The following is a 27,236-nucleotide window of genomic DNA, read 5'->3' on the forward strand; positions in this document are numbered from 1 at the left end:
ATTGAAACATGGTTTGTGTGACTAACTAATCAGGGTACTTATGTTTCTCTCTCTCTCCAGTGTTAACGGACAAGTGTAAATTGCCTTTGTGAGAAGGAAATGGCTACGGTTACACAGGACGGATTAGCTGTTTGTAAATTTCTCAATCATTTTGTAACAACTCTGGTTCTAACCAATGTTTGAAGTTAGGAACTGGAGAGAAATGCACTCAAATGGCCATCTGACTGGTCTGTTTTTACTGGATGATTCCACTGCCTGTGACAGACAAGAATCTGTCATGCAAAATATTGTAAACTGATTATTTTATAAAAGCTGATGAGCATCACCACTGGTTATAATTTATTATGCGAGTCTAGTGTACTACACACGGTCACTTTTTCATCACATTTTACCTACTTCTGGAGGATTGTGGCTGACGCTTACCCTTCAGTGTGCCTACAACACATACAGTGAGATGCTCGGCCACAGCATGCACAATCCAACTTCTGATCACTGAAAGAATTACAGAAATACTAAATCAGTGCAGTTATTCAGCACAATTATTTTATTTTTAGGGTCTGCTGCTTTTACCATAATCCTTTTAGCAAATGATCACTTACCTTAGCGTGCTTGTAGTAATATAAATCAAAAAATTATTCAGAGTGGTATTGTAATACAGCCCCATCTATGTAATTGATTGCTAAGTTTTATACGGCCAACTTTTTATTAGCATTTGAGATGTATCCGTTTGTGGATAAGATCTATTCTTTTATATACGTTAATGTATTAACTATTTGACATTTCAATTTTCTATGCTCTTAAAAGGAAATATATTGACTGAAGTTGATTAATCCTTATATCAATTAAAAGTTGCTCACATTGTTGATAGCCAGTTGACATGATCATCTATTTAGGTTTTTTGCTGCACTATAATACATTTGGTTGACCACCCATTGTGTTTTTGTAAACTACAGGTTCTCAAAATTACAAAACAAAATCGTTGCAGTAAACTCCTTTATTGCTTAATAAAAAAAAAAAAAGAAATACAGGAAGAGGAGTGCACTGTTGGGAAAGAGATTACTTCCTCAAATATTCAATGGGTAATAAATCGTAGGTTGTGTTGTCTATTTCCTTGTTCCTGGACACCTACAAAAGGGTTAAAATTCATCAGATGAAACCAATATGCAGCAAATTAATGTCTCAACAAGGCACACCAATAATACCAAACAAATAAATTCACACTTTCCCGACAATTCATTGGCTCTCGGTTTATTAAAGTGCTCTGGAAAAATAGCAGAATTCATTTCAGAAACAATATTTACAAAACGTACCATTACAAAAGAGTTATAGGACCACAGAGATGTAGAAGTCTACAAAACACAGTGAGAAGCACTTGAAGATTAGACTTGACATAGAAAGCATCAAAAGGAACCATAAAGGTATCACACATTGGGGAAGCTTAAATGATTTCAGTGTAAAAATCTTGGTTCTTTCGTTATCTATCGGCTGGTTTGTAAGGCAAAGTCCACGACTGCCATTACTTCAGTAGAGGATACTGTACTCACTGAAAAACAAAGTATAGTAGCAAATAAAGAAAAACACATTTCTTTCAAATGTTTGCTCTTATAAAACGATATCCCCTAACAACTGAAGGGACTGTCATTCAATCTTGATGAACAGACTCCACTCCAAATTCAATTGTTAGAGGAAATTCATATTTTTCTACTTTAAGAGAATAGATTGTGAAACTAACCTGCACTGAAGCCTTAAGACAATCAATAATATCAATATAGAAAAAGTACCAAAGAGATTTATATTTCAGCAATGATACAGTGCAAACTGGTTAATAAACATATAGGTTATATAAAAAAAACATCTTATTGAAGCATCATAAATGAGAAAATAAAGGAATGATTGATTGACTAGTTAGAATGAGCTGGTCCTCTTGCAGAGTGTGGTGCGCTGGTATCCAGAGCTTAAACCACTTTTTCCATTGGGGGAAATGTCACTTGCTCATCGAACAAGTACATTTAGCACGCAAATTCACAAGGTATTAAATTCATATAAACTATAATTGGTTGTCTCTAAAATGAGCATCTGATAGTTCAAGATTATAACTCCTTGAGAAAATGTTATATGAAAAACATGTCCATTTTATCACATCGTATCTTTTACCACCCCCCGAAAAGCCAATTAGGATAGAAGAAAAACCCTCAAACCATCATAACATATTTTATTATATTATCAAGTCGGTATTTCTGAGCTGGGCAGTCAGAGGGGGTGAGAATTAGTCTCATTTGGTAAGGTAGGCCAACACCTACTACTGGTATATGAATGCCTTCAATCTCTCATCATACTGCAATAAGTCTGACACCATAGGTCAGGGGCGGACAACCCTGGTCCTGGAGTGCCACAGGCACAGCAGGGTTTAGGTCCATCCAGGCACCACACCAGACTCATCACCTCGCCAACTGAGCTAATTATTCAGTATCATTGATGGGCTAAATTCCATCTACCTGTCCTCCCAAGTCTAAAGCAAAAATAAATACGTAAACTAAAAAACCTGAGGTATCCACGGCACTCCGGGACCAGGGTTGCCCTACCCCTGCCTTGGGTGGTAAAACCCTGTAGAATCACAATTGCCTTCATTGTGAACAACGGAATTACCTTGAAATGAACGACATAGTAGATCTATGGCTTTACAGTGAGGCTATGAATACAATCAAGTTGTGGTCTCATCTCACCTGGAATGGACTTTAGTTCTTAATGTTTGTTCCATAATGTTCTGGCATTTAAAATGGTCAGAAACTACAACGTTGCTGTAGACAAAGTAGTTAACGTAAGATGAACATGTACTGAAGCTTCTGAAATGGCTTGCACTGCAGACAAACTGCAGAGAGAGGAATACTGAAGATATAGTTATGCTACACTTGCACTAAGCTGTAAATACCATTAAGAAAATTAAAGTTATGTAAACCTTAATAAGCAATTATCTATGTAATAGTTACGAGTTGAAGGCACAATCTACACATTTAGTTCATTATTGCAGAGTAGATGCAATTATTCTGCTATTCCTGAAGTAGTAGTAGTAATAATAATAATAATAATAATAATAATAATAATAATAATAATAATAATAATAATACCTAATTTTGTTAGGGATTGTATAAAAAAAATACATACATTTAATTCCTTATCCCCATCATCTCCAAGAACATTGGTTCTTGACGAACAACCCCACTGACAATAGTCACGATATCTGTTTTATATGTTGAGGAGCTTGGGAGCCCCTTAGCATTCACGTCGCTCAAGCTAAACAAAACAACGTCCATGGTTTAAGAGGGCCGAGGTTTGTCCCCGATAGCTTGTAGACGCCACGAAACAATAGACAAAGTGATAAAACAGACCACATTATATCTCATCGGCCAAGTTTAACAATCATTATCAGGAGGTTTGATATCATGGTTTTGATCCCTAGCTCAGTATTACTGTGTCGCATGTCTGACTGAAAACAATCCAGGTTTAAGTTAACCCGTGAGACTATCTGGTTGTTGGCATAAAAAGGCAATTTCGACAATCTTTTTCAAAGGGCGTGAAATTCTTAACAGTAAGGTATGATTCATTCTAGAACCAAAACAAAATAATGCAAATCATCTCCGGAGGATATTAGTTGCAAATTTACCTGATGGAATCCAACTGAAGTAAATGGGTGCATTCCAGATATAGGATATCAAAATATCATGTTGACGTCGTATCCTAGTATGTTAAAACACTTGTCCAGGTATTATAAAGATCGGATTTCATCCGTGAAGAACTGTGCAGAATCTGTATATCTGGAACGCACCCAAAAGGTCAACATAGCGTCACCGGGAGGCGAGTTTGTTGGCCTCAGAACTCTTCCTCCTCTGAGCTGAGGTAGTTCTGCTTCTTCCTCACATTCCAGTGTAAACATTGGCTCAGGCTCTCAAACCAGTCGTTCACGGGGTCCCGGAAACAGATGGAGGGAACAGGGAAGCAGGAAGTAGTGATGGTAATGCTGGAGATGAGACAATAGGGAGATAAAGAGCAAAGGCAGTCAAGTATTGAGTGGGAGGCATGCCAGGTATTCACAATCACCCAAAGAATTACTTGAAAATGACAGACTGACGCTGTTACAGGTAAATCAATGACATGGGCTGCGAGCATTTCAGCAACAAGGAATAATTCTCTCTGCCTAAATAAAGGAAAACCTGTACTGAACATCGTGTGACATGACCTTCTTGGCTTGAGTCCATGAAACGGGTCAATATAATTACATAAGTGTGTGTATTCAGGCGACTTGCGGAAGTGTGTCAGGCTATGTTCATCAGCATTTGTTTGATGTTCGGTGGTGATTGCAGTGATTGAGGGGTCAAAAGGTTGCCCACCTGTCTCCATGGCAGATCTCTTGTCTCTTCCTCCCGTCAAACGACACCCAGGCCGTATTTCTGGCGTCACGTGACAGCATGATCTGAGCGTGACAGACGGAGCAGAAAAACAACCAGTCAAAGACAACAAAAAGTCTTCAGCAGAAAATGCTCTGTTAAAGTGTGTGTGTATTACAAGCAATTCCCTCATTCCAAATTCCCATCACCTGTGACAACTGAAGGGTACGCATTGTGCTAGCTGTGTGTCAGACTGGTCATTTCTTACCGGTTATTGCCTGTGTTGTCTTACGCAAATGTGTTCTGGAGAGGAGCAGTAAATGCTAATGGCTTGTGGAGAGGAGCGGTAAATAGATAATATCTACGTTGAATGTGTGTGTGTTATTATTTTTTACCATTTTCGACATTGTAGAATAATAGTGAAGACATCAAAACTATTAAATAACATATGGAATCATGTAGTAACCAAAAAAGTGTTAAACAAATGAAAATGTTATATTTGAGATTCTTCAAAGTAGCCACCCTTTGCCTTGATGACAGCGTCGCACACTTGGCATTCTCTCAACCAGCTTCATGAGCTAGTCACCTGGAATTCATTTCAATTAACAGGCGTGGCTTGTTAAAAGTTAATGTGGAATTTCTTTCCTTCTTAATGCGTTTGAGCCAATCAGTTGTGTTGTGACAAGGTAGGGGTTGTATACAGAAGATAGCCCTATTTTGTAAAAGACCAAGTCCATATCATGGCAAGAACAGCTCAAATAAGCAGAGAAACGACAGTCCATTACTTTAACCTGTTGGGGATAGGGGGCAGTATTTGCACGGCCGGATAAAAAACATACCCGATTTAATCTGGTTACTACTCCTGCCCAGTAACTAGAATATGCATATAATTTTTTGATTTGGATAGAAAACACCCTAAAGTTTCTAAAACTGTTTGAATGGTGTCTGTGAGTATAACAGAAGTCATATGGCAGGCCAAAACCTGAGAAGATTCTAAACAGGAAGCGCCCTCTCTGACCATTTCTTGGCCTTCTTTGTCATCTCTTTCCAAAACAGAGGATCTCTGCTGTAACGTGACATTTTCTAAGGCTCCCATAGGCTCTCAGAAGGCGCCAGAACGTTGAATGATGACTTTGCAGTCCATGGCTGAAAAACAGTAGACCACTTACCAAAAACATTTGGTAAGTGGTCGATCTGAGAACAATGAGACGGGCGCACGCATGCACGTGAAGAGTCCATTTTACTTTCTCAGTCTTTGAACGAAAACAACGACTCCCGGTCGGAATATTATCGCTATTTTACGAGAAAAATCGCATAAAAATTGATTTTAAACAGCGTTTGACATGCTTCGAAGTACGGTAATGGAATATTTTGACATTTTTTGTCACGATACGCGCCGGGCGCGTCACCCTTCGGATAGTGTCTTGAACGCACAAACAAAACGCTGCTATTTGGATATAACTATGGATTATTTGGAACCAAACTAACATTTGTTGTTGAATTAGAAGTCCTGGGAGTGCATTCTGACGAAGAACAGCAAAGGTAATCCAATTTTTCTTATAGTAAATCTGAGTTTGGTGAGTGCCAAACTTGGTGGCTGTCAAAATAGCTAGCCTGTGATGGCCGGGCTATCTACTCAGAATATTGCAAAATGTGCTTTCACCGAAAAGCTATTTTAAAATCGGACACTGCGATTGCATAAAGGAGTTCTGTATCTATAATTTTTTAAATAATTGTTATGTTTTTTGTGAACGTTTATCGTGAGTAATTTAGTAAATTCACCGGAAGTGTTCGGTGGGAATGCTAGTCACATGCTAGTCACATGCTAATGTAAAAAGCTGGTTTTTGATATAAATATTAACTTGATTGAACAAAACATGCATGTATTGTATAACAATGTCCTAGGAGTGTCATCTGATGAAGATCATCAAAGGTTAGTGCTGCATTTAGCTATGGTTTGGGTTTTTGTGACATTATATGCTAGCTTGAAAAATGGGTGTCTGATTATTTCTGGCTGGGTACTCTGCTGACATAATCTAATGTTTTGCTTTCGTTGTAAAGCCTTTTTGAAATCGGACAGTGTGGTTATATAAAGGAGAGTCTTATCTTTCAAATGGTGTAAAATAGTCATATGTTTGAGAAATTGAAGTAATAGCATTTCTAAGGTATTTGAATATCGCGCCACGGCATTCCACTGGCTGTTGACTAGGGTGGGACGCCCAGAGAGGTTAAGACATGAAGGTCAGTCATACGGAACATTTCAAGAACTTTGAACGTTTATTCAAGTGCAGTCGCAAAAACCATCAAGCGCAATGATGAAAATGGCTCTCATGAGGACCTCCACAGGAAAGGAAGTCCCAGAGTTACCTCTGCAGAGGATAAGTTCATTGGAGTTACCAGCCTCAGAAATTGCAGGCCAAATAAATGCTTCCCAGAGTTCAAGTAACAGACATCTCAACATCAACTGCTCAGAAGAGACTGCGTGAATCAGGCCCTCATGGTCGAACTGCTGTAAAGAAACCACTACTAAATGACACCAATAAGAAGGAGACTTGTTTCTTGGCCCAAGCACGAGCAACAGACATTAGACTGGGGGAAAACTGTCCTTTGGTCTGATGAGTACAAATTTTTGATTTTTGGTTCTAAACATGGTGTCTTTGTGAGACGCAGAGTAGGTGAACGGATGATCTCTGCATGTGTGATTACCACTGTGAAGCATAGAGGAGGAGGTGTGATGGTGCTTTGCTGGTGACATTGTCAGTGATTTATTTAAAATTCAAGGCACACTTAACCAGCACGGCTACCACAGCATTCTGTAGCGATACGCCATCCGGACTATCATCTATTTTCAACAGGACAATGACCAAACACACCTCCAGGCTGTGTAAGGGCTATTTGACCCAGAAGGAGAGTGATGGGGTGCTGCATCAGATGACCTGGCCTCCACAATCACCAGACCTCAACCCAATTGAGATGGCTTGGGATGAGTTGGACCACAGAGTGAAGGAAAGGCAGCCAACAAGTGCTCAGCATACGTGGGAACTCCTTCAAGATTGTTGGAAAAGCATTCCAGGTGAAGCTGGTTGAGAGAGTGCAAAGCTGTCATCAAGGCAAAGGGTGGCTACTTTGAAGAAACTCAAATATATTTTGATTTGTTTAACACTTTTGGTCACTACATGATTTCATAAGTGTTATTTAATAGTTGATGTCTTCCCTATTATTTTACAATAAAGAAAACAGTAAAAATAAACTTTTGACTGGTTCTGTATGCGTGTGTGTTTACCTTGAGTTCCACCCCAGCAGGCACTACGATGGGTCTGAAGGACAATGAGTGGGGGCAGATGGGGGTGATCATGATGGCCGGCACGTTGGGGTGGATCATGGAGGCTCCAGCCGCCACCGCGTATGCCGTGCTGCCCGTGGGAGTGGACACTATCACACCTGAGACAACACACAGACACTTCTTTGAGCACACCCCCTAAAACACTCAAGTGACACACGCCTAAAAACACCAAGGAGCTGAAAGCAGTTCCAAAACTCAGTAAACCGTTCCCGAAGACAAGGGAAATACTTCTGACATCAGACCCTGAGGCTTCCAGAGAGGGAGTTACTAGGCAGTAGTCAAGGACAGATGGTAGAGTTAAGTCTATGCTCTACTAACAAGGCAAGCTGCAGTCCAACAGTCTGCAGCACTAATAGACCATCAGTACCACTGGTGCTTGTTTGCACTCTGGGCTTGAACACAGGCAGTAAGCAGTAGCACAAACAATAGTATGGCGACCAGTTACATCATCTAAACTCAAGTACAACTTAAAGTCAGAGATGCATTAACAATAAAAGTGTATTTATATTAGTGAAACATCTAAGAGGGAAATAAAAGTGAAGCAGCCAAAACGGATGGGGTGTAATCCTTTAACCCAGTAGCAGCAGGTTGAGGAATTTACTACTCACCGTCTCCCTGTACCGTGGTGATGAGGTGTCCGTCTAGGAAGAGGTCCACGTTGGAAAGGTAGGACGACGGGCCTCTGTCCACCACCACCTCATTTAGCACCTGTTGGACCAAGACACCCAGAGCCATGTTAACCAGAGATACTGCACTAGCCAAGTTGTTAGTCACTTTGGGAACCCTTTTTCAACACAGCCATATGTTATGACTTGTCAAAGTCCACTTAGTTGGAAGTAGGGACTGTGTGTACGATGACAACTCAAACATCCCACGTAGCTCACGTACATCAACCCCATGATGTGATAGCACCATAGGCCAAAATGGAAGCAAAAAGCGTGGATTGTTAGAACCTTCAGAAAAACAAATCCCTGTGACGGATTACATCAAACAAATAAGGAGGAAGTGAAACAAGACCTGACTGCTGCCACCCTACACACCCCAGAAAAGGTGGTACATTTGAACCTTCCTGGTGTTTTATCATCCCACTGGGATCTGTGGCCAGGCCTGTGGCAGTGGGAACATTACCAGAGGAAACGCCTCATGTCTGCTACATGCACCCGATGACTGCATGTTTGTTCAACACGCCGCAACAATAGGTGAACACCCAGTGACCACACAGTAAAGACAATAAGCATGAGATGTGCCAAGTCATCATGACGCTAGGAACCTATTGTGGTACGAACCATAAAACTAGGATTTCATAACCAGCCAGGTGTATGGTGCAGACCTCACCTGGTACTGCATGGATTTGCGGCTGCCCTCACTGTCACCGTTCGTCATGATGATGCTCTTCTTCTCTCGGCTCTCCTTCACCACTCTCACCCGCAGGCGACTGCGCAGGATGATGGCGGTGTTACCTGCTCAGCAGAAACACACACACCGAAAGAGACACACACACGTTAAACCAAGAGTAGCACAAAGAGGTTAACCTACCTGCTAGAAATGATGAGAGCATGGCTCCTGTTATTGAAATTAGATAAGGCAGAGGCTAAAGAAGGGAAAAAAAACACTCAACGTACCCTCAATGATTTGGGTGACCTGAGACTGGTAGGTGTCAAATTTGAAAGGTGTGAGGAAGCCCAGAGAACCCAGGTGAAAGGCCATAACAGGTGGAACGCTCTCCTGAAAACACAGGAGCATACACACGCTATGGAATAAGCTAAATTGATACAAATCAATACACAACCAAGTTGCTGAATTATTCTAGTACAATTCACACAGAGTACACTCAAAAATGTATAAATGAATGTGTTTACTATACCACAAGATGTTAATATTGTAAATGTATACCTGGAAGAGTGACGATGCGTAAAGTAAGGTCCCATCTCCACCAAGACAGATGATGAAATCCACTCGATTGGAAATGTCATCAAGATCTGAACAGTGCATACAAACACATTAGGATCATGTCCGTAAGAGAAAGCTATTCTACTTAAAGTTAGAGCTCCATAGACAATCCTGACTACATCACTAGCTAGAGAGTCACACAGATCAATCTATCATCAATCAGGATCGTATTCACTAGGCACCAAATGGAAGAAAACTGACTAAAATAGGAAGGAACTAGGGAAAGGGGATACCTAGTCAGTTGCACAACTGAATGCATTCAACTGAAATGTGTCTTCAACATTTAACCCAACCCCTCTGAACCAGAGGTGCAGGGGGCTGCCTTAAATCGACATCCACGTCTTCGGCACCCAGGGAACAGTTGTTGTTGGGGGTTAACAGTCTTGCATATTTTTCCACCTTGCCAGCTCATGGATTCGAACCAACGACCTTTTGGTTACTGTCCCAATGCTCTTAACCGCTAGGCTACTTGCCGCCCCTAAACCTCTCCCATAAGATAATGCCTACTCGTTTTCTGATGTAAATAAAAGTGCTACGGTGTGCACTAATCAATACAACCCAGTCCTCTGATGGCTAGTGGTCTCCTCACCTTCTCTGAAGGTACAGAACTTCTGGATGACGGCCCCAAAGCTCTCATCGCCCGCAATGGCTGTGTCCGCCAGAACCTTGCTCTCCACATAAACAATCATGTTTTTCTGCTAGAACAACGCACAAGTATAAACACATGCATTAGCAACACGCAATCACCCTTTAGAAGAAGAATCGGTTGAAAGGATATTCCGACTACAGTTTACAAGCAGCTTTCCTTTCTAGTGGGGTAAAAAAAGTATACAAATTCTCAGTCACTAATACTTCTGTTTTCAGGGACTTCATTGCAGACTTTCTCATGAAACGGAAGTAATATACCACACAGGCCGCTAAGGTGCAGGAAGCTATAACATGAGACTAGATGGACTCAGCAAAAGAAAAAGGTGCAGATGTCCTACCTCTGTGAGGAACACACAGAGCTCTTTGAAAGGCTGCAGTAGACTAGCATCCTGGATCTTCTTGATGACAAGGACACTTTTGGGAGGCTTGTTCCACGTCAGCCTCTGACTGGCTGGGTCCTGAATGTGCCTACATGGCGAGAACGACCACATTTAATCAATATCTTTTCAAATGGTAATAATTGACTGGACAATTTGATCACTCATCATTTGATCAAAAAGATTGCAGCAATAAAGAGCAACATTGAAATGTTGTTCCTTAATAGAGAGACATGCATGACTCATTGACCCAATCGGGCTTTCCAAAATTATACAATTTTGGTGGAGCACCATTTGTAAACATACAGCTAAGAGCAATAGTTTATCAAGTCATTGTTCACCTTGACATCTTGAGGTACAGTATGTAAATAAATAAATAGTTAGCACATTTGTAATTATATCATGGTTGCACACTACTGTAACCTGTAAGCTTTGCGGCTGTGGAACATTTCTGGTTTGGGCACGGTGAGCTCTCAATAGCTATGTTTCGAGCTCTTGTTGGCTCAGTGTTACTTCATACGGTTTGTGTTTGCCCAGTTGGATAAGAGGCAGGGCTGCTTAACACCTATACTATTATTGGCCAGGGCTTAGTCTAGCAACATCAGAGTTCAAAAGGGTCAAGACAGGGACCAGTACATTTACACTCATCACAGGGACCTTGCGTTCCAACCAAGGTGCAGGAGTAACACCCTGATTAAGGGTTTCAGATTTTAAATGCTTTGGTGTCATAATACTAGGGCTGGGAATTGCCAGGGCCCTCACGATACAATATTATCACGGTACTAAGGTGCTGATACAATATGTATTGCTATACGATGGTCCAAACATATTGCTCACCATATGTCTGCTGCAGAGGGACAAGAGAGAGCCATGAGAACGATTTTGATCAGTCATGGAAATAAGTGCTGAAAACGTATTGGCTCCCTATTTAAAAATAAAATGGAGAACAAGCTATGAAGGAAAAATACTGTTTTGGTGCAGGTACAGCCAACAAGCTAAAAAATAATATTGCGATAGTCAAAACGATACATAGTCAAAAATGATTCCCCCATCACTACATAATAAGGAAGTATTTTTCTTGTCAATTTCCACTGTTGTATTTGTTTCACATTTCCAATGTCATGTACATTTTTGAAGGTTTACAGATACACTCAAATACTTTATCAATTGGTAAGCGGTAGAACTTGCACTTGTAATTTATCATTTCACTTGCCTGTGATTGGCTTTATCAGTCATTGTAGACTTTGTGAGCTGATTAGACATTACCTTAACTGAAAACTCAAATGGCCGATTCAAACAAAAACCCAAACTAATCTACAAAGTAGCCTAATTTAGGGAAAACCATAGTTAGACCAAAGATGTTTTTATAACTAAGCCAAGATAGACCACAGCCTGTCGTTTCCAATGGGAACAAATTAGTCAGTGTGCAGAACTAACAAGGAAGTGGACGAGCAAGCGAAATCCTATTGGCCCGTTCTAGCATGCAACTGCATATTTCTGTTAGGGAATGACTACTCTGATGTACACGTGTGATACGACTCAATTCACCTTTGCACTCCTAAACAATTATTTTTAAATTTGGCAAAGGGTAAAGTCTACAAAACTTAATCCACTCTGCTCATAACGGATTCTAGCTTTGGGAACAGAAAACTGTATTAAGATAAAATGTTTAAGTCGATGAGAAAATGCGCAGAATGTCGGCCAAAATCCATCTCCTTCCACCACTGCCGGCCACTGGGCTTCCTCTCACTACCATATTTGGTAGTGAGTAGAAACGCCAAGCGGATGCTTCACATTTACACAGCCAGTGAAATATCTGTCTCATTGTTCTGTGGTTAGGTGGTCTGTAGACCTTGTGTGAGATCAAAGTGTTCTTTTGAGATAGATGTTTCACATAGAAAATGCGTTAAAACAAAACTTACTGCTAACAATAGAAGACAATGCAGGTTAAAAATTCAGTCAAACATTACTGGCACCACCATGTTCCTGTTGAGAAACGCTGTCAGCAGACCGAGAGAGGAACGAGAATATTCTTACCATTTCCACACTTTGTTGTTGCTGTTCTCCAGAGCTTGCTGTTGCACACACTGGTTGAATTTCATGTCTGTCTGCATGTGATGAGGGGAGGGCAATAACTGCCAGGTTTTGCCTTGCTACCTGCTCTTCAGTCTACCGATTCCACTATCTAAAGCAAAACAATTCATTCTGCTCTGTACAGTCTTCCCATGAGCTGTCTTCAATCGCTCCCCCTCATCAAAACACCAGGAAAGCCACACTAGTCACTAATTCTTCTTGAATTGCTGTGTCTATATTTGTCCACACAACAACGTCTTAAAGCTAAATCTCTATTCTGCCAGTGACCCAAACCGCTCACTCATCTTAAGACAGACCTGAAAGATGACATCACAAGTAACGCCCACAACCACTACAGACCTGCCCCTTTAAGGGAAGACTACCCTCTCATTGTTCTATATCATAACACAGCTAGCCAATTGTCAAGTGGATTTTCCCCAGGTAGGCCAACCTAAAAAGGTTTCCTAGGGCATATACAGTAAGAACAAAATACTTTCAACTACCACATACTGCTATGTTGAAGAAAAAAAACTAAATTTAAGCATTGTATTCAAATACACATTTTAGAAGAGTTAAATTGTAAACAAATATTTTGTTACATAAAAGGGCCATCCCAAAACAAGTGCCTGTCAAAGACTGCTCTTTGTCATACCAGATATATTAAGGGTGTGGATCTCTCTGGGCGTGGATTCTCTCTATAGTCCATCACTACACAGTCCCCAGTGTCACTATGTCGATCTCTCTTACATAGTTTAAAATGGACACACCCACCCAGACAAGGAAATGGCTTACCAGGAAAAAGTTAAAGGTCTTATTGCTTATAGCATTGAGTCATGAACAGACTAATTCACCCTACACCCACCAACATCTTCTGAACTTCATTCCATTTTGAAAATGTAATATCTCTGCCATTTTCTAAGTCATATCTCCCCCAGTCCTTGACTTTTCCTAAATAAGTCTATTTAACACACTGACATTGTAAGAATTGAGATAAACAGAATGTGTTAAGCATTTTTAGGAGGACGTCAGTTGCCTGTCCAGCTGATAATGGCCCATCGAAACTAAACCTAAACAAATTTCACACATTTAATAACAGATGTTATCTAAAGACAAGATTACCTTTATAATAGTCTGAGGGGTGACAATATAATCAATTGTCAAATAGTGAATGAAGAGACCACACACACACACGTTCACCTCTGCAAGAGAAATTCCTCCTTCATTCCCAGTCATGGCTAAAGAACCAATTAAACACTAGAATAGCCAGGCCTAAACGAGTTCAATAGCCACACCCTTAGAGCATCTTATGATTCAATTTAAATATAAGCCTACACCATCATAAAGTAAGACATTATTATGCTAATAAAAATATATTTCAAAAGAACAGAATAGCATATTTTGAGTTTCATCAACATGTAGAAAAGCCGGGAAATGAATAGAAAATGCAGTCTGATGTTCTGTGGTAAGAGGAAAGGATGACCACCCGCTCATGTTTGTCTTCCCTCTAAAGCACACCATCAACCTACACTGCTACTCAGTTATGTATTTATCAAGGAGTACTGGTAGGCAGTGGTGTAAAGTACTTAAGTATCTGTACTTCATTTATATTCTTTTTTTTACTTGACTACATTACTAAATAAAATATTGTACTTTTTACTCCAAACATTTTCCATGACAACTCAAAGTACTAGTTACATCTTGAATGCTTAGCAGGTCAGGAAAACTGAAATTGATGCACTTATCAAGAGAACACGTGGTCATCCCTACTGCCTCTGGTCTGGCGGACACACTAAACACAAATGCATCTTTTGTAAATAGTGTTGGAGTGTGCCCCTGGCTATAAGTAAAAATTAGAAAATGATGATCACGTGTTGTTCGCTTGATAAGGAATTTGAAATGTATACTTTTGATACTTAAGTAAATTTAAAAACAAATCCTTTTAGACTTTTACTCAAGTAGTATTTTATTGGGTGACTCAGCTTTTTAATAGAACGTTACTCAAGTAAAAGTATCTATACTTTTACGCAAGAAATTGAGTTCTTTCTCCAACACTGCTGATAGGCAGGCTGTATCGGTTTTATAGGCTCTCTCTGCTACTTATAGCCAGCCCACAGGCTTTGCACCTGAAGATGCTGATCCAATCTAATTCTATTTGTCACATGCGACGAATACGACAGATGTAGACTATCTTGAAACGCTTACTTACGAGCCTTCTCCCAACAATGCAGAGTTAAGAGCATTTAGACAAATTTGCTACAAAATAAGTAAATAGTATAAAATAACAATAATGAGACGAAGTGAAGTGGTACGAGGTAGTTGAGGTAATATGTAGATGTAGGTAGGGGTAAAAGTGACTACGCAATCAGGATAGATAGAGTAGCAGCATGGCATGTAAAGAGTGTGAAAGTGTATTTATGTAAGTGTGTGGAGTTAATATGCATGTGTGTGTGTGAACGTATGTAGTCACAATCCATCTATTATTGCTGCTTAAAGCAGACAGTATAATAACCAAGTTACATGATGGCCCGAGTCAAGGGCCAAGTGAGGCTCTGGCCAATCTCTAAGGGGCAGCCAAACTGCTTTGGTAAGAGTCTTTCATGTGCTGTACGCAGACTATCCCACAATGTGTGATCTCAGCCTGTATCCACAAAGCGCCTCAGAGTAGAAAACCAGTCGTAAGTGCTGAGAATAGAGATATTTTACTTATACTCTTATGGGTAAAAATAAAAACTAAACCTGAAGCCTATTCGGCAGATATTGAGGAGACCTCATGAGCTGTCCATGAAGAGTAACAAGCAGAAGTCTTGATTATCGATAAGGCAATAAGTGAGCGTTTCCCGTGCAATACCAACAATTGATTTGGAATAATATTTGTATATTTCTGAATGATCAACCCATAAAGAAAATTTCTAAGTGACCCCAAACTTTTTAACAGTAATGTACATGCAACATAATATCCTGCAGTTTTGACAATGATTTGAAGGCCTATTTCACATGATATACCGTCACATCACACTTTCGTTTCAATTTAATTAAACTACACCATGTATCACTATTTCAAGTTGTCCCTTTGGAACGCAAAATCACAAAACAAATCTACAGCCGGCGATGCCTCCTCGAGATTGGTTATTCCCCATAATTTGCAACAATGTCATAGAGCATAATCACATTTTCCACAATCTCAAATTGTCTTGTTCACCAGCTGAGAAACTTTGATGAATAGATTTTTACTCCTGGCTCAGAGTGTCTGACCAGTGTCTTAAAGGCCCAGTGTAGTCTAAAAAAAGTAATTGTCCTGTGTTTTACACTACATGACCAAAAGTAAGTGGACACTTTCTCGTCGAACATCTCATTCCAAAATCACAGGCATTAATATGGAGTTGGTCCCCCCTTTGCTGCTATAACAGCCTCCACTCCTCTGATAAGGCTTTCCCACTAGATGTTGGAACACTGAATGGAGGCAAGTCCCCACAGCAGCCACAAGAGCATTAGTGAGGTCGGGCACTGATGTTGGAGGCGATTCGGCCTGGCTTGCAGTCGGCGTTCCAGTTCATCCCAAAGCTGTTCGATGGAGTTGAGGTCAGGGCTCTGTGCAGGCCAGTCAAGATCTTCTACACCGATCTTGACAAAACATTTCTGTATGAACCTTGCATGGAACTTGGTAGTGAGTGTTGCAACCGAGGACAGACGATTTTTAGCACTGCTTCAGCACTGTGGTTCCATTCTTCGAGCCTGTGTGGCCTACCACTTTGCAGCCGAGATGTCTAGGTGCAACAACATTTCCAATTCACAATAACAGCACTTACAGTTGAACGGGGAAGCTCTAACAGGGCAGAAATTTGACGAACTGACTTGTTGGAAAGGTATAGGATGCCACGTTGAAAGTCACTGAGCTCTTCAGTAAGGCTATTCTACTGCCAATGTTTGTCTATGGAGATTGTATGGCTGTGTGCTCGATTTTAGACACCTGTCAGTAACGGGTATGGCTGAAATAGCCGAATCCACTAATTTGAAGGGTTGTCCACATACTTCGGTATACAGTGCCGTCGGAAAGTATTCCAACCCCTTGACTTTTTCCACATTGCTACGTTACAGCCTTATTCTAAAATCAATTAAAAAAATGTTTAAATCCTCAGCAATCTACACACAATACCCAATAATGACAAAGCAAAAACAGGTTTAGAAATTTTTGCAAACGTAAAAAAGAAATTCTGACCCTTTGCTATGAGACTAAATTAAGCTCAGGTGCATCCTGATTCCATTGATCATCATTGAGATGTTATTACAACTTGATAGGAGTCCACTTGTGGTAAATTCAACTGATTGAACATGATTTGGAAAGGCACACACACCTGTCTATATAAGATCAGTTGACAGTGCATGTCAGAGCAAAAACCAAGCCATGAGGTCGAAGGAATTGTCCGTAGAGCACCGAAACAGGATTGTGTCGAGGCATAGATCTGGGGAAGGGTACCAAAAAATGTCTGCAGCATTGAAGGTCCCCAAGAACACAGTGACCTCCATCATTCTTAAATGGAAGAAGTTTGGAATCACCAAGACTCTTCCCAGAGCTGGCCGCCCGGCCAAACTGAGCAATAGGGGGAGAAAGTCCTTGGTCAGGGAGGTGACAAAGAACCCGATGGTCACACCGGCAGAGCTCTTCAGTGGAGATGGGAGAACCTTCCAGAATGACAACCATCTCTACAGCACTCCACCAATCAGGCCTTTATGGTAGTGGCTAGACGGAAGCCACTCCTCAGTAAAAGGCCCACTTAGAGTTTGCCAAAAGGCACCTAAAGACTGACCATGAGAAACAAGAGATTCTCTGGTCTGATGAAACCAAGATTGAACTCTGACCTAAATGCCAAGCGTCACATCTGGAGGGAACCTGGCACCATCCCTACGGTGAAGCATGGTGGTGGCAGAATCATGCTGTGGGGATGTTTTTCAGTGGCAGGGACTGGGAGACTAGTCAGGATCGAGGGAAAGATGAACGGAACAAAGTACAGAGAGATCCTTGTTGAAAACCTGCTACAGAGCTCTCAGGACCTCAGACTGGGGCGAAGGTTCACCTTCCAACAAGACAACAACCCTAAGCACACAGCCAAGACAACGCAGGAGTGGCTTCTGGACAAGTCTCTGAATATCCTTGAGTGACCCAGCCAGGGGATGGATTTGAACCCAATCAAACATCTGAGACCTGAAAATAGCTGAATAGCGACACTCCCTATCCAACCTGAGAGCTTGAGAGGATCTGCAGTGAAGAACGGGAGAAACTCCCCAAATACAGGTGTGCCAAGCTTGTAGTGTCATACCCAAGAAGACTGGAGGGTGTAATCACTGTCAAAGGTGCTTCAACAAAGTACGAGTAAGGGGTCTGAATACTTATGTAAATGTAATTTCAGTTTTCTATTTTGTATAAAATAGCAAAAATGTATGTATGTATGTATGTATGTATGTATACACACAATGAGGGAAAAAGGTATTTGATCCCCTGCTGATTTTGTACGTTTTCCCACTGACAAAGAAATGGTAATGGTAGGTTTATTTTTCTGTATTTTTTTGTTATTTTGTCTCTCACTGTTCAAATAAACCTACCATTAAAATTATAGACTGATCCTTTCTTTGTCAGTGGGAAAACGTACAAAATCAGCAGGGGATTAAATACTTTTCCCCCCTCACTGTATAGTTGAAGTCAGAATTTTACATACACCTTAGCCAAATACATTTAAACTCAGTTTCACAATTCCTGACATTTAATCCTAGTAGAAATGTCCTGTTTTAGGTCAGTTAGGATCACCACTTTATTTTAAGAATGTGGAATGTCAGAATAATAGAGAGAACGATTTATTTCAGCTTTTATTTATTTATTTCATCACATTCCCAGTGGGTCAGAAGTTTACATACACTCAATTAGTATTTGGTAGCAATGCCTTTAAATTGTTTAACTTGGGTCAAACATTTCAGGTAGCCTTCCACAAGCTTCCCACAATAAGTTGGGTGAATTTTGGCCCATTCCTCCTGACAGAGCTGGTGTAACTGAGTGAGGTTTTGAAGGCCTCCTTGCTCAAACACGCTTTTTCAGTTCTGCCCACACATTTTCTATAGGATTGAGGTCAGGGCTTTGTGATGGCCACTCCAATACCTTGAATTTGTTGTCCTTAAGCCATTTTTCTACAACTTTGAAAGTATGCTTGGGGTCATTGTCCTTTTGGAAGACCCATTTGCGACCAAGCTTTAAACTTCCCCTTATTTCCTACAAACAGAACGACGGTCATTATGGCCAAACAGTTCTGTTTTTGTTTCATCAGACCAGAGGACATTTGTCCAAAAAGTACGATCTTTGTCCCCATGTGCAGTTTCAAACCGTAGTCTGGCTTTTTTATGGCAGTTTTTGAGCAGTGGCTTCTTCCTTGCTGAGCGGACATTCAGGTTATGTCAATATAGGACTTGTTTTGCTGTGGATATAGATACCTCTGTACCCGTTTCCTCCAGCATCTTCACAAGGTCCTTTACAGTTGTTCTGGGATTGATTTGCACTTTTCGCACCAGGAGACGGAATGCGTCTCCTTCCTGAGCGGTATGACGGTTGCATGGTCCCATGGTGTTTATACTTGCGTACTATTGTTTGTACAGATGAACGTGTCTTGTTTTACAAGGGTATATTTGGCAGCATGAGTGAAGGAGGCTTTTTTGCGAAATAGGAAGCCGATTCTAGATTTAATTTTGGATTGGAGATGCTTAATGTGAGTCTGGAAGGAGAGTTTACAGTCTAGCCAGACACCCAGGTACTTATAGTTGTCCACATATTCTAAGTCAGAACCGTCCAGAGTAGTGACGCTAGTCAGGCAGGCGGGCGGAGCGATCGGCTGAAGAGCATGCATTTCGTTTTACTAGCATTTAAGAGCAGTTGGAGGCCACGGAAGGAGTGTTGTATGGCATTAAAGCTCGTTTGGAGGTTTGTTAACAGTGTCAAAAGAAGGGCCAGATGTATACAGAAGCGTGCTGATCACTTCACCGGCTCTCTGTTCTGTCATAGATCCATCTTCAGCATGGGAAAGCTGCAGAGTATAACCTTAACCATGTTATGTCGGTTGACAAACAAAGCCTAGCTTGACCCCAATGGAATGGAGAAGAATTTACTTATTGGGTGCAGCTTAACAGTCCATGTTGTCTGACTGGTTCAGTGTAATTACAAATGAAAAAAGTTTCCACTTGAGTCCACATACCATTTAGGAGTCATTCAAACTATTTTGGCCCTCAATGAAAGTGATCCAAGTTTCTTACCTTAGGCAATTTATATTGAGTTATGGGTTGGATTCAAATATGTTATGATACACATAAATCTTAAGCACAGGAAATTGCGCCAATCAATAGCAGCAGACAAAAGCGTGGCATGGTTCTGACTTCCTTCTAAGGCGATGTTAACAAAATTAGTTTTTTTTTTTTTCAATAACCATTTAGCAGGAAGAGATTTTATCCAGAATATATAAAATATTCTTAATGAAATATCAAGTCAGGGTGGAGTGAAGTCAATTTTAGATTTTTTGACTAATAATTGATTGAACTACTGCTCGAAAAAGCATGCACTAAACAATTACTCAATACATGCTAATTAACTGTGTGGAAAATAAGTGACTCTTCCCTCCCCACAGTTGGTAAGAATCACAAGCACCATGTGTAATTTAAAAACTTCAGTTGTTAGGGACTTACATGACTGCGTGTGGATTCTGCAGCATACATGCTTTCGGTCCAAAAGTGGTCACAGGACTTGGTCCATGTAGAGATTGATTTCTCCTGAAACATTTGAATGACAAAGAGAAAAAGGCAAGTGATTATTTTTATACTGATAACAACCAAAATGAAAATAATTCCAGACTTCTTCCTCAAATCAAACCCTTCTTGTTCCTTCCCTGTGTTTAGGTGAAAATAGCTACTTAAAAAAATAAAAAAAATAAATCAGAAAGTAATAACTATACACTACCAATCAAAAATGTATTGAACACCTACTCATTCAAGGGTTTCTTTATTTTTTACATTGTAGAATAGTGAAGACATCAAAACTATGAAATAGCACATATGGAATCATGTAGTACCCAAAAAAGTGCTAAACAAAAAGAGATTCTTCAAAGTAGCCACCCTTTCCTTGAGAGCTTTGCACACTCTTGGCATTCTCTAAAGCAGCTTCACCTGGAATGCTTTTCCAACAGACTTCAATTTTTTTTTTTTTTATATAATCATTATCCGAAACATACAATATACTTGCAGTGAAGCCGCTCAACAACTACACTATACCAGTCATCCAACAGACTAACCATTCAAGCATTTATTTGAATGAGAGAGTATGTATTTGCATGTGTATAAACACCTGCACAGCATCAGCCTCAGGCAAACCGGCATTAGCTGTAAAAACACTGCCCCCCAATGTCATTCAAACATAATTTTTTTTACTTTTATCTTTGACCATTATTCCATCTCCCGCACTGCAACTCCACTCCCACTTGTCTCCAATTCCACATCCCAACCCTCAGCCCATCCCACCTATCTCTGCTGGCCACCTTCTTCGGATTTATACGCAACACATACCTTTCAACTGTGCTGTGATGTTTAACGTACAATTCCATTCTATCTAATTGAAACCATAGATTGCGAGTTGAAGATAAATACTTTTATTAAGAGTATTTAGTAATTGACTGACCCGATCTCTCCAGATCTCCTAACAGTACGATTTCTAGGGTCAATTTTAGATCAATGCCATGCATTTTCAGCCATTCCTGAACCTGAGACCAATACCAAAATAAACGGTCTATTGATTCTGTATCCTCACAACAAAATCTGCAAAGCTTCGATGATTTTATGCCCCAAATATTCCACATTTTGCTGGTGGCAAGAATTCTATTTAATAATTTTAGCTGAAAAGCACAAAGTCTTGAATCTGGCGTGGTTTTATATATCAACTCATACACCTTGTATCATGGAATAGGTACATAAAAAATCTCTTCCCAACTATTTTGCAATCTGTGGCACAGTTGTCAACATCCTGGTCCTCAAATGAAACTGGTATACTTCCCTATTTATGCTAGGGAAGTATCCTCCGCCAGTTTTGATCCTTTATATTGGGCAGACAGACCAGTTCCCTACCTCCTCCCACTGCCACCTGCATCCTCCATTTTTGGGGTAACGCTGTAATCAATTGGTTGTACTCTTGGAATGAGCAGACCTTCCTGTACAATTCTGATAACTCCATGAAGGACATAACTCTACCATTACAATTTACAATATAATTTAAGAACAAAATACCCTTTTCAAACATCTTTCCCATAACAGGTATTTTATCAAACAGCACATTTGAGTTCAGCCATAACAAACTGACCAAAAAAAGAAACGTCCTCTCACTGTCAACTGCGTTTATTTTCAGCAAAATGAACATGTGTAAATATTTGTATGAATATAACAAGAGTCAACAACTGAGACATAAACTGAACAAGTTCCGCAGACATGTGACTAACAGAAATGGAATAATGTGTCCCGGAACAAAGGGGAGGGGGGGATCAAAATCAAAAGTAAGTCAGAATGTGGTGTGGCCACCAGCTGCATTAAGTACTGCAGCGCATCTCCTCCTCATGGACTGCACCAGATTTGCCAGTTCTTGCTGTGAGACGTTACCCCACTCTTCCACCAAGGCACCTGCAAGTTCCCGGACATTTCTGGGGGGAACGGCCCTAGCCCTCACCCTCCGATCGAACAGGTCCCAGAGGTGCTCAATGGGATTGAGATCCGGGCTCCTCGCTGGCCATGGCAGAACACTGATATTCCTGTCTTGCAGGAAATCACACACAGAACGAGCAGTATGGCTGGTGGCATTGTCATGCTGGAGGGTCATGTCAGGATGAGCCTACAGGAAGGGTACCACATGAGGGAGGAGGATGTCTTCCCTGTAACGCACAGCGTTGAGATTGCCTGTAATGGCAAGTCCTGTCGGGTCCAGAAATGGTGGGTTTGTGCCCATAGAGAACGTTGTTGCCGGTGATGTCTGGTGAGGACCTGCCTTAGAACAAGCCCTCAGTCCAGCCTCTCTCAGCCTATTGCGGACAGTCTGAGCAATGATGGAGGGATTGTGCATTCCTGGTGTAACTCGGGCAGATGTTGCCATCCTGTACCTGTACCGCAGGTGTGATGTTCGGATGTACCGATCCTGTACAGGTGTTGTTATACGTGGTCTGCCACTGCGAGGACGATCAGCTGTCCATCCTGTAGCGCAGGCTTAGGCGTATCACAGTATGGACATTGCAATTTATTGCCGTGGCCACATCTGCAGTCCTCATGCCTCCTTGCAGCATGCCTAAGGCACGTTCACGCAGATGAGCAGGGGCCCTGGGCATCTTTCTTTTGGTGTTTTTCAGAGTCCGTAGAAAGGCCTCTTTAGTGTCCTAAGTTTTCATAACTGTGACCTTAATTGCCTACCGTCTGTAAGCTGTTAGTGTCTTAACGACCGTTCCACAGGTGCATGTTCATTAATTGTTTATGGTTCATTGAACAAGCATGGGAAACAGTGTTCAAACCCTTTACAATGAAGATCTGTGAAGTTATTTGGATTTTTACGAATTATCTTTGAAAGACAGGGTCCTGATAAAGGGACGTTTCTTTTTTTGCTGAGTTTATTTCTTCTATCTTTTCAGGGGGATGAAATTTAAATTGTAGCCAGGTCTGCAAAGCTTGTTTGAAAAAGAGACTTTTTTCAAAGTATATAATTTTCAATTAATCGAAAATGAGACATGGCAATCTGTACAAAGGCAAAAAGGGCATTTTTAAACAACGGATGAGCTTTTCTTAGTAATCTACTTGAGAACCATTTAGGGTTCAAGTAAAACTTTTGAATAAGTGAAGCTTTTATATTTAAATTCTTGAAGGAGTTCCCACATATGCTGAGCACTTCTTGGCTGCTTTTCCTTCACTCTGTGGTCCAACTCATCCCAAACCATCTCAATTGGGTTGAGGTTTGGTGATTGTGGAGGCCAGGTCATCTGATGCAGCACTCCATCACTCTCCTTCTTGGTCAAATAGCCCTTACACAGCCTGGAGGTGTGTTGGGTCATTGTCCTGTTGAAAATAAATGATAGTCCTATTAAGTGCAAACCAGACGGGATGGCGTATCGCTGCAGAATGCTGCGGTAGCCATGCTGGTTGTGTGTGCCTTGAATTCTAAATAAATCACAGATAAATCAGTGTCACCAGCAAAGCACCCCCACACCATAACACCTCCTCCATGCTTTACGGTGGGAAATACACATGAGGAGATCACCCGTTCAGACACACACACACACACACCTCTCGCGTCTCACAAAGACATGGCGGTTGAAACCAAAAATCTCAAATTTTGAAAAATTTCCTCCGGTCTAATGTCCATTGCTCGTGTTTCTCGGCCAAAGCAAGTCTTTTCAGCGTCCTTTAGTAGTGGTTTCTTTGCAACAATTCGACCATGAAGGCCTGATTCATGCAGTCTCCTCTGAACAGTTGATGTTGAGATGTGTCCGTTACTTGAACTCTGAAGCATTTATTTGGGCTGCAATTTCTGAGGTTGGTAACTAACATCCTCTGCAGCAGAGTTAACTCTGGGTCTTCCTTTCCTATGGCGGTCCTCATGAGATCCAGTTTCACCATAGTGCTTCATGGTTTTTGCGACAGCACTTGAAGAAAATGTCAAAGTTCTTGAAATGTTCCGTATTGACTCACCTTCATGTCTTAAAGTAATGATGGACTGTCGTTTCTCTTTGCTTATTTGAACTGTTCTTGCCATAATATGGACTTGGTCTTTTGCCAAATAGGGCTCTCCCTGTATACCCCCCCTTACCTTGTCACAACACAACTGACTGGATCAAACGCATTAAGGCATTCCACAAATTAAATTAGCAAGGCACACCTGTCAATTGAAATGCATTCCAGGTGACTACCTCATGAAGCTGGTTGAGAAAATGCCAAGAGTGAGCAAAGCTGTCATTTAGATAAAGTGTGGCTATTTGAAGAACCTCAAATATATTAATTTGTTGAACACTTTTTGGTTACTACATGACTCCGTGTGTTACTTCATAGTTTTGATATCCTCACTATTATTCTGCAATGTAGAAAATGGTAAAGAAAAACTCTTGAATGAGTAGGTGTTAACTTTTGAACGGTAGTGTAAATGTGCCGAGACGCCTCAGGATACCCTTTCATACCCTTTGATTTACCATGAGAGGTTGCAAAATAATTGCCGCTCTAAGTATTATATTTTGACAATTCTACTTACATTTTGTGTTGTTAAGGGGGGGGGGGGCAATTTTCAGGAGATGTTGGAAGCTATTAACATGTCTTCAGATACAGGTAGGATTAATTTCTAGGGCTGGTAATACACATTATTTAGGAAGGAAGTCAAATTAAATTTGATATTATGCAACACCCTCATCACCCATCTGAAATTTCTAAGCTATACCAATTGAGAAATACTATTTATCTCAAACACTGATTAAAACTTTAATGTCCAACCTCAGCTTTGGAAATAATGCAACAGCAAATAATGAAATAGGAACATAATAAATTAGGCTGCAACCAAAGAAACATTCAGTTTCACACACAGTGACCTTTTATCTAAGTTCTCAAATACAGATAGACCAGCCAGCCTCGAGTGCAGCAGTGGAAAAATCCTGAACTCATATTTTCTAAAATTCATTAAAATACCAGTACTTGTTTTAGAACTTAGATTGTATTAGGGGTGAAAGGCCATTTCCAATTGGGCTAAGAGTTCACCTGCTCTGATGGCGCTGGATAAGAGGACCCTCCCCTCTCAGAAGGCCGTCTGGTCAGTCAGGTCACGTGACTCAGGTTAGCAAATCCTATTAGCTGTCTGGTTCTAAAAGTTTGCCATCTGTTACTACACTACAGGCTGCAGACAAACACACTGTGTGTGTGTGAGGCTTAAGACAATGATAATTCACGGAGGGCTCAGCTGGTAGTTGCCATCACACACACTCCCTCCACTCTTTGCATCATCCACCGTGGGGAAGCACACTTGATGTGTCGTTTCCTGGAACCCTCTGCTCTGGTTGTCTGAGGGACTGTACAGTATTTCACATTTGAGATGGTGCAATTTCAAACCACGGACATGTCGTAATGGGTTGCGTATATGGACTCTGTCAACCTCAAACCACACTGCAAAGGAGAGGCTAGCACATTTAGGCCTACCAAGACGGAATAAATTAAGTGTGAAAGTGGCAATTATGGGTCTGTGTGTTATCTGAAAAGTATTGCTCACCAGGAAATCTCTTATGTTGATTCAACTGTCATACTCACTACCATACGACAGATGCCTCATTCTCAGTCGCTAAAACACTAACACACAGTAACCTTTTGCCAACACCAGATGTTCAGTCATGGTTGTAGCATGCAGGATTCTCAAACAAGGTAGTGGTGCTGCTGAGAACGGCACAGGGGGGGCTAAAAGTTTGTAACTGCCTGTATCTGCTATTTTGTCCATACTAGAGCAATTGTTTTTACCCTATTGGGATGTGGTGCCTGGCCTAAAATGAACAATACAAAAACTTGTGCACAAAACAAAAATATAAAACGCAACAATTTCACTGAGTTACAGTTTATATAAGGAAATCATTCAATTTAAAATTCATTAGGCCCTAATCTATGGATTTCACATGACTAGGCAGCAGTGCAGGCATGGGTGAGCATAGGCCCACCCACTGGGGAGCCAGGCCCAGCCAATCCGAATGAGTTTTCCCCCACAAAAGGGCTTGACAACAGACAGAAACACTCCTCAGTTTCATCAGCTGTCCGAGCAGCTGGTCTCAGACGATCCCGCAGGTGAAGCAGCCGGATGTGGAGGTCCTGGGGTGGTGTGGTCTGCGGTTGTGAGGCCGGTTGGACGTACTGTCAAATTCTTTAAAACAGCGAGGAGGCAGCTTATGGTAGAGAAAGTAACATTCTCTGGCAACAGCTCTGGTGGACATTCCTGCTGTCAGAATGCCAATTACACGCTCCCTCAACTTGAGATATCTGTGGCACCGTGTTGTGTGACGTAACTGCACATTTTAGAGTGGCCTTTTATTGTCCCCAACACAAGCTGCACCTGGGTAATGATCATGCTGTTTAATCAGCTTATTCACATGCCACACCTGTCAGGTGGATGATTACCTTGGCAAAGGAAACATTGCCACTAACAGGGATGTAAACAAATGTGCACAAAATTGGAGAGAAATAAGCTTTGTGCGTATGGAACACTTCTGGGGTCATTAATATTATCCCATTAAACACGGGACCAACAATTTACATGTTGCGTTTTTATATATATATATATATATACATAGTGGTGCAGCCAATCCACAGGGTGGCGCAGTGCTACAGTTACATTCTTTGGGGAGAAACCTTGCACTCCCAGAAGTGTGCATATACAATTTGCGCATACACATTGAAAATGAA

At 41.0% G+C, this 27,236-nt stretch overlaps 1 protein-coding gene across 5 annotated transcripts in view; it reads right to left on the reverse strand.

Annotated features, from left to right (window-relative positions):
- Positions 1-1,232: 1,232 nt before the first annotated feature.
- nadka (NAD kinase a) overlaps positions 1,233-27,236 on the reverse strand; it is a 37,415-nt gene continuing 11,411 nt past the window's right edge. The window contains exons 1-11 of one of the 5 annotated variants that reach the window (XM_045693140.2): positions 25,557-25,725; positions 20,487-20,570; positions 10,662-10,791; positions 10,265-10,373; positions 9,619-9,704; positions 9,348-9,450; positions 9,061-9,185; positions 8,334-8,433; positions 7,666-7,823; positions 4,386-4,468; positions 1,233-4,015 (exon numbers count right to left, since the gene is read on the reverse strand). In XM_045693140.2, the coding sequence (XP_045549096.1) occupies positions 3,868-4,015; positions 4,386-4,468; positions 7,666-7,823; positions 8,334-8,433; positions 9,061-9,185; positions 9,348-9,450; positions 9,619-9,704; positions 10,265-10,373; positions 10,662-10,791; positions 20,487-20,512 (1,068 nt within the window). In that variant the 5' untranslated portion in view covers positions 20,513-20,570; positions 25,557-25,725 and the 3' untranslated portion in view covers positions 1,233-3,867. Of the gene's footprint in view, positions 4,016-4,385; positions 4,469-7,665; positions 7,824-8,333; positions 8,434-9,060; positions 9,186-9,347; positions 9,451-9,618; positions 9,705-10,264; positions 10,374-10,661; positions 10,792-12,737; positions 13,071-20,486; positions 20,571-25,556; positions 25,726-27,236 lie in introns of those variants that run through there. The other 4 variants (XM_014135409.3, XM_014135408.3, XM_045693139.2 and 1 more) reach the window with 4 other exon arrangements.

Source organism: Salmo salar, chromosome 13 (assembly GCF_965601325.2).
Source record: "Salmo salar chromosome 13, fSalSal1, whole genome shotgun sequence".
Taxonomy (NCBI): Eukaryota; Metazoa; Chordata; class Actinopteri; order Salmoniformes; family Salmonidae; genus Salmo; species Salmo salar.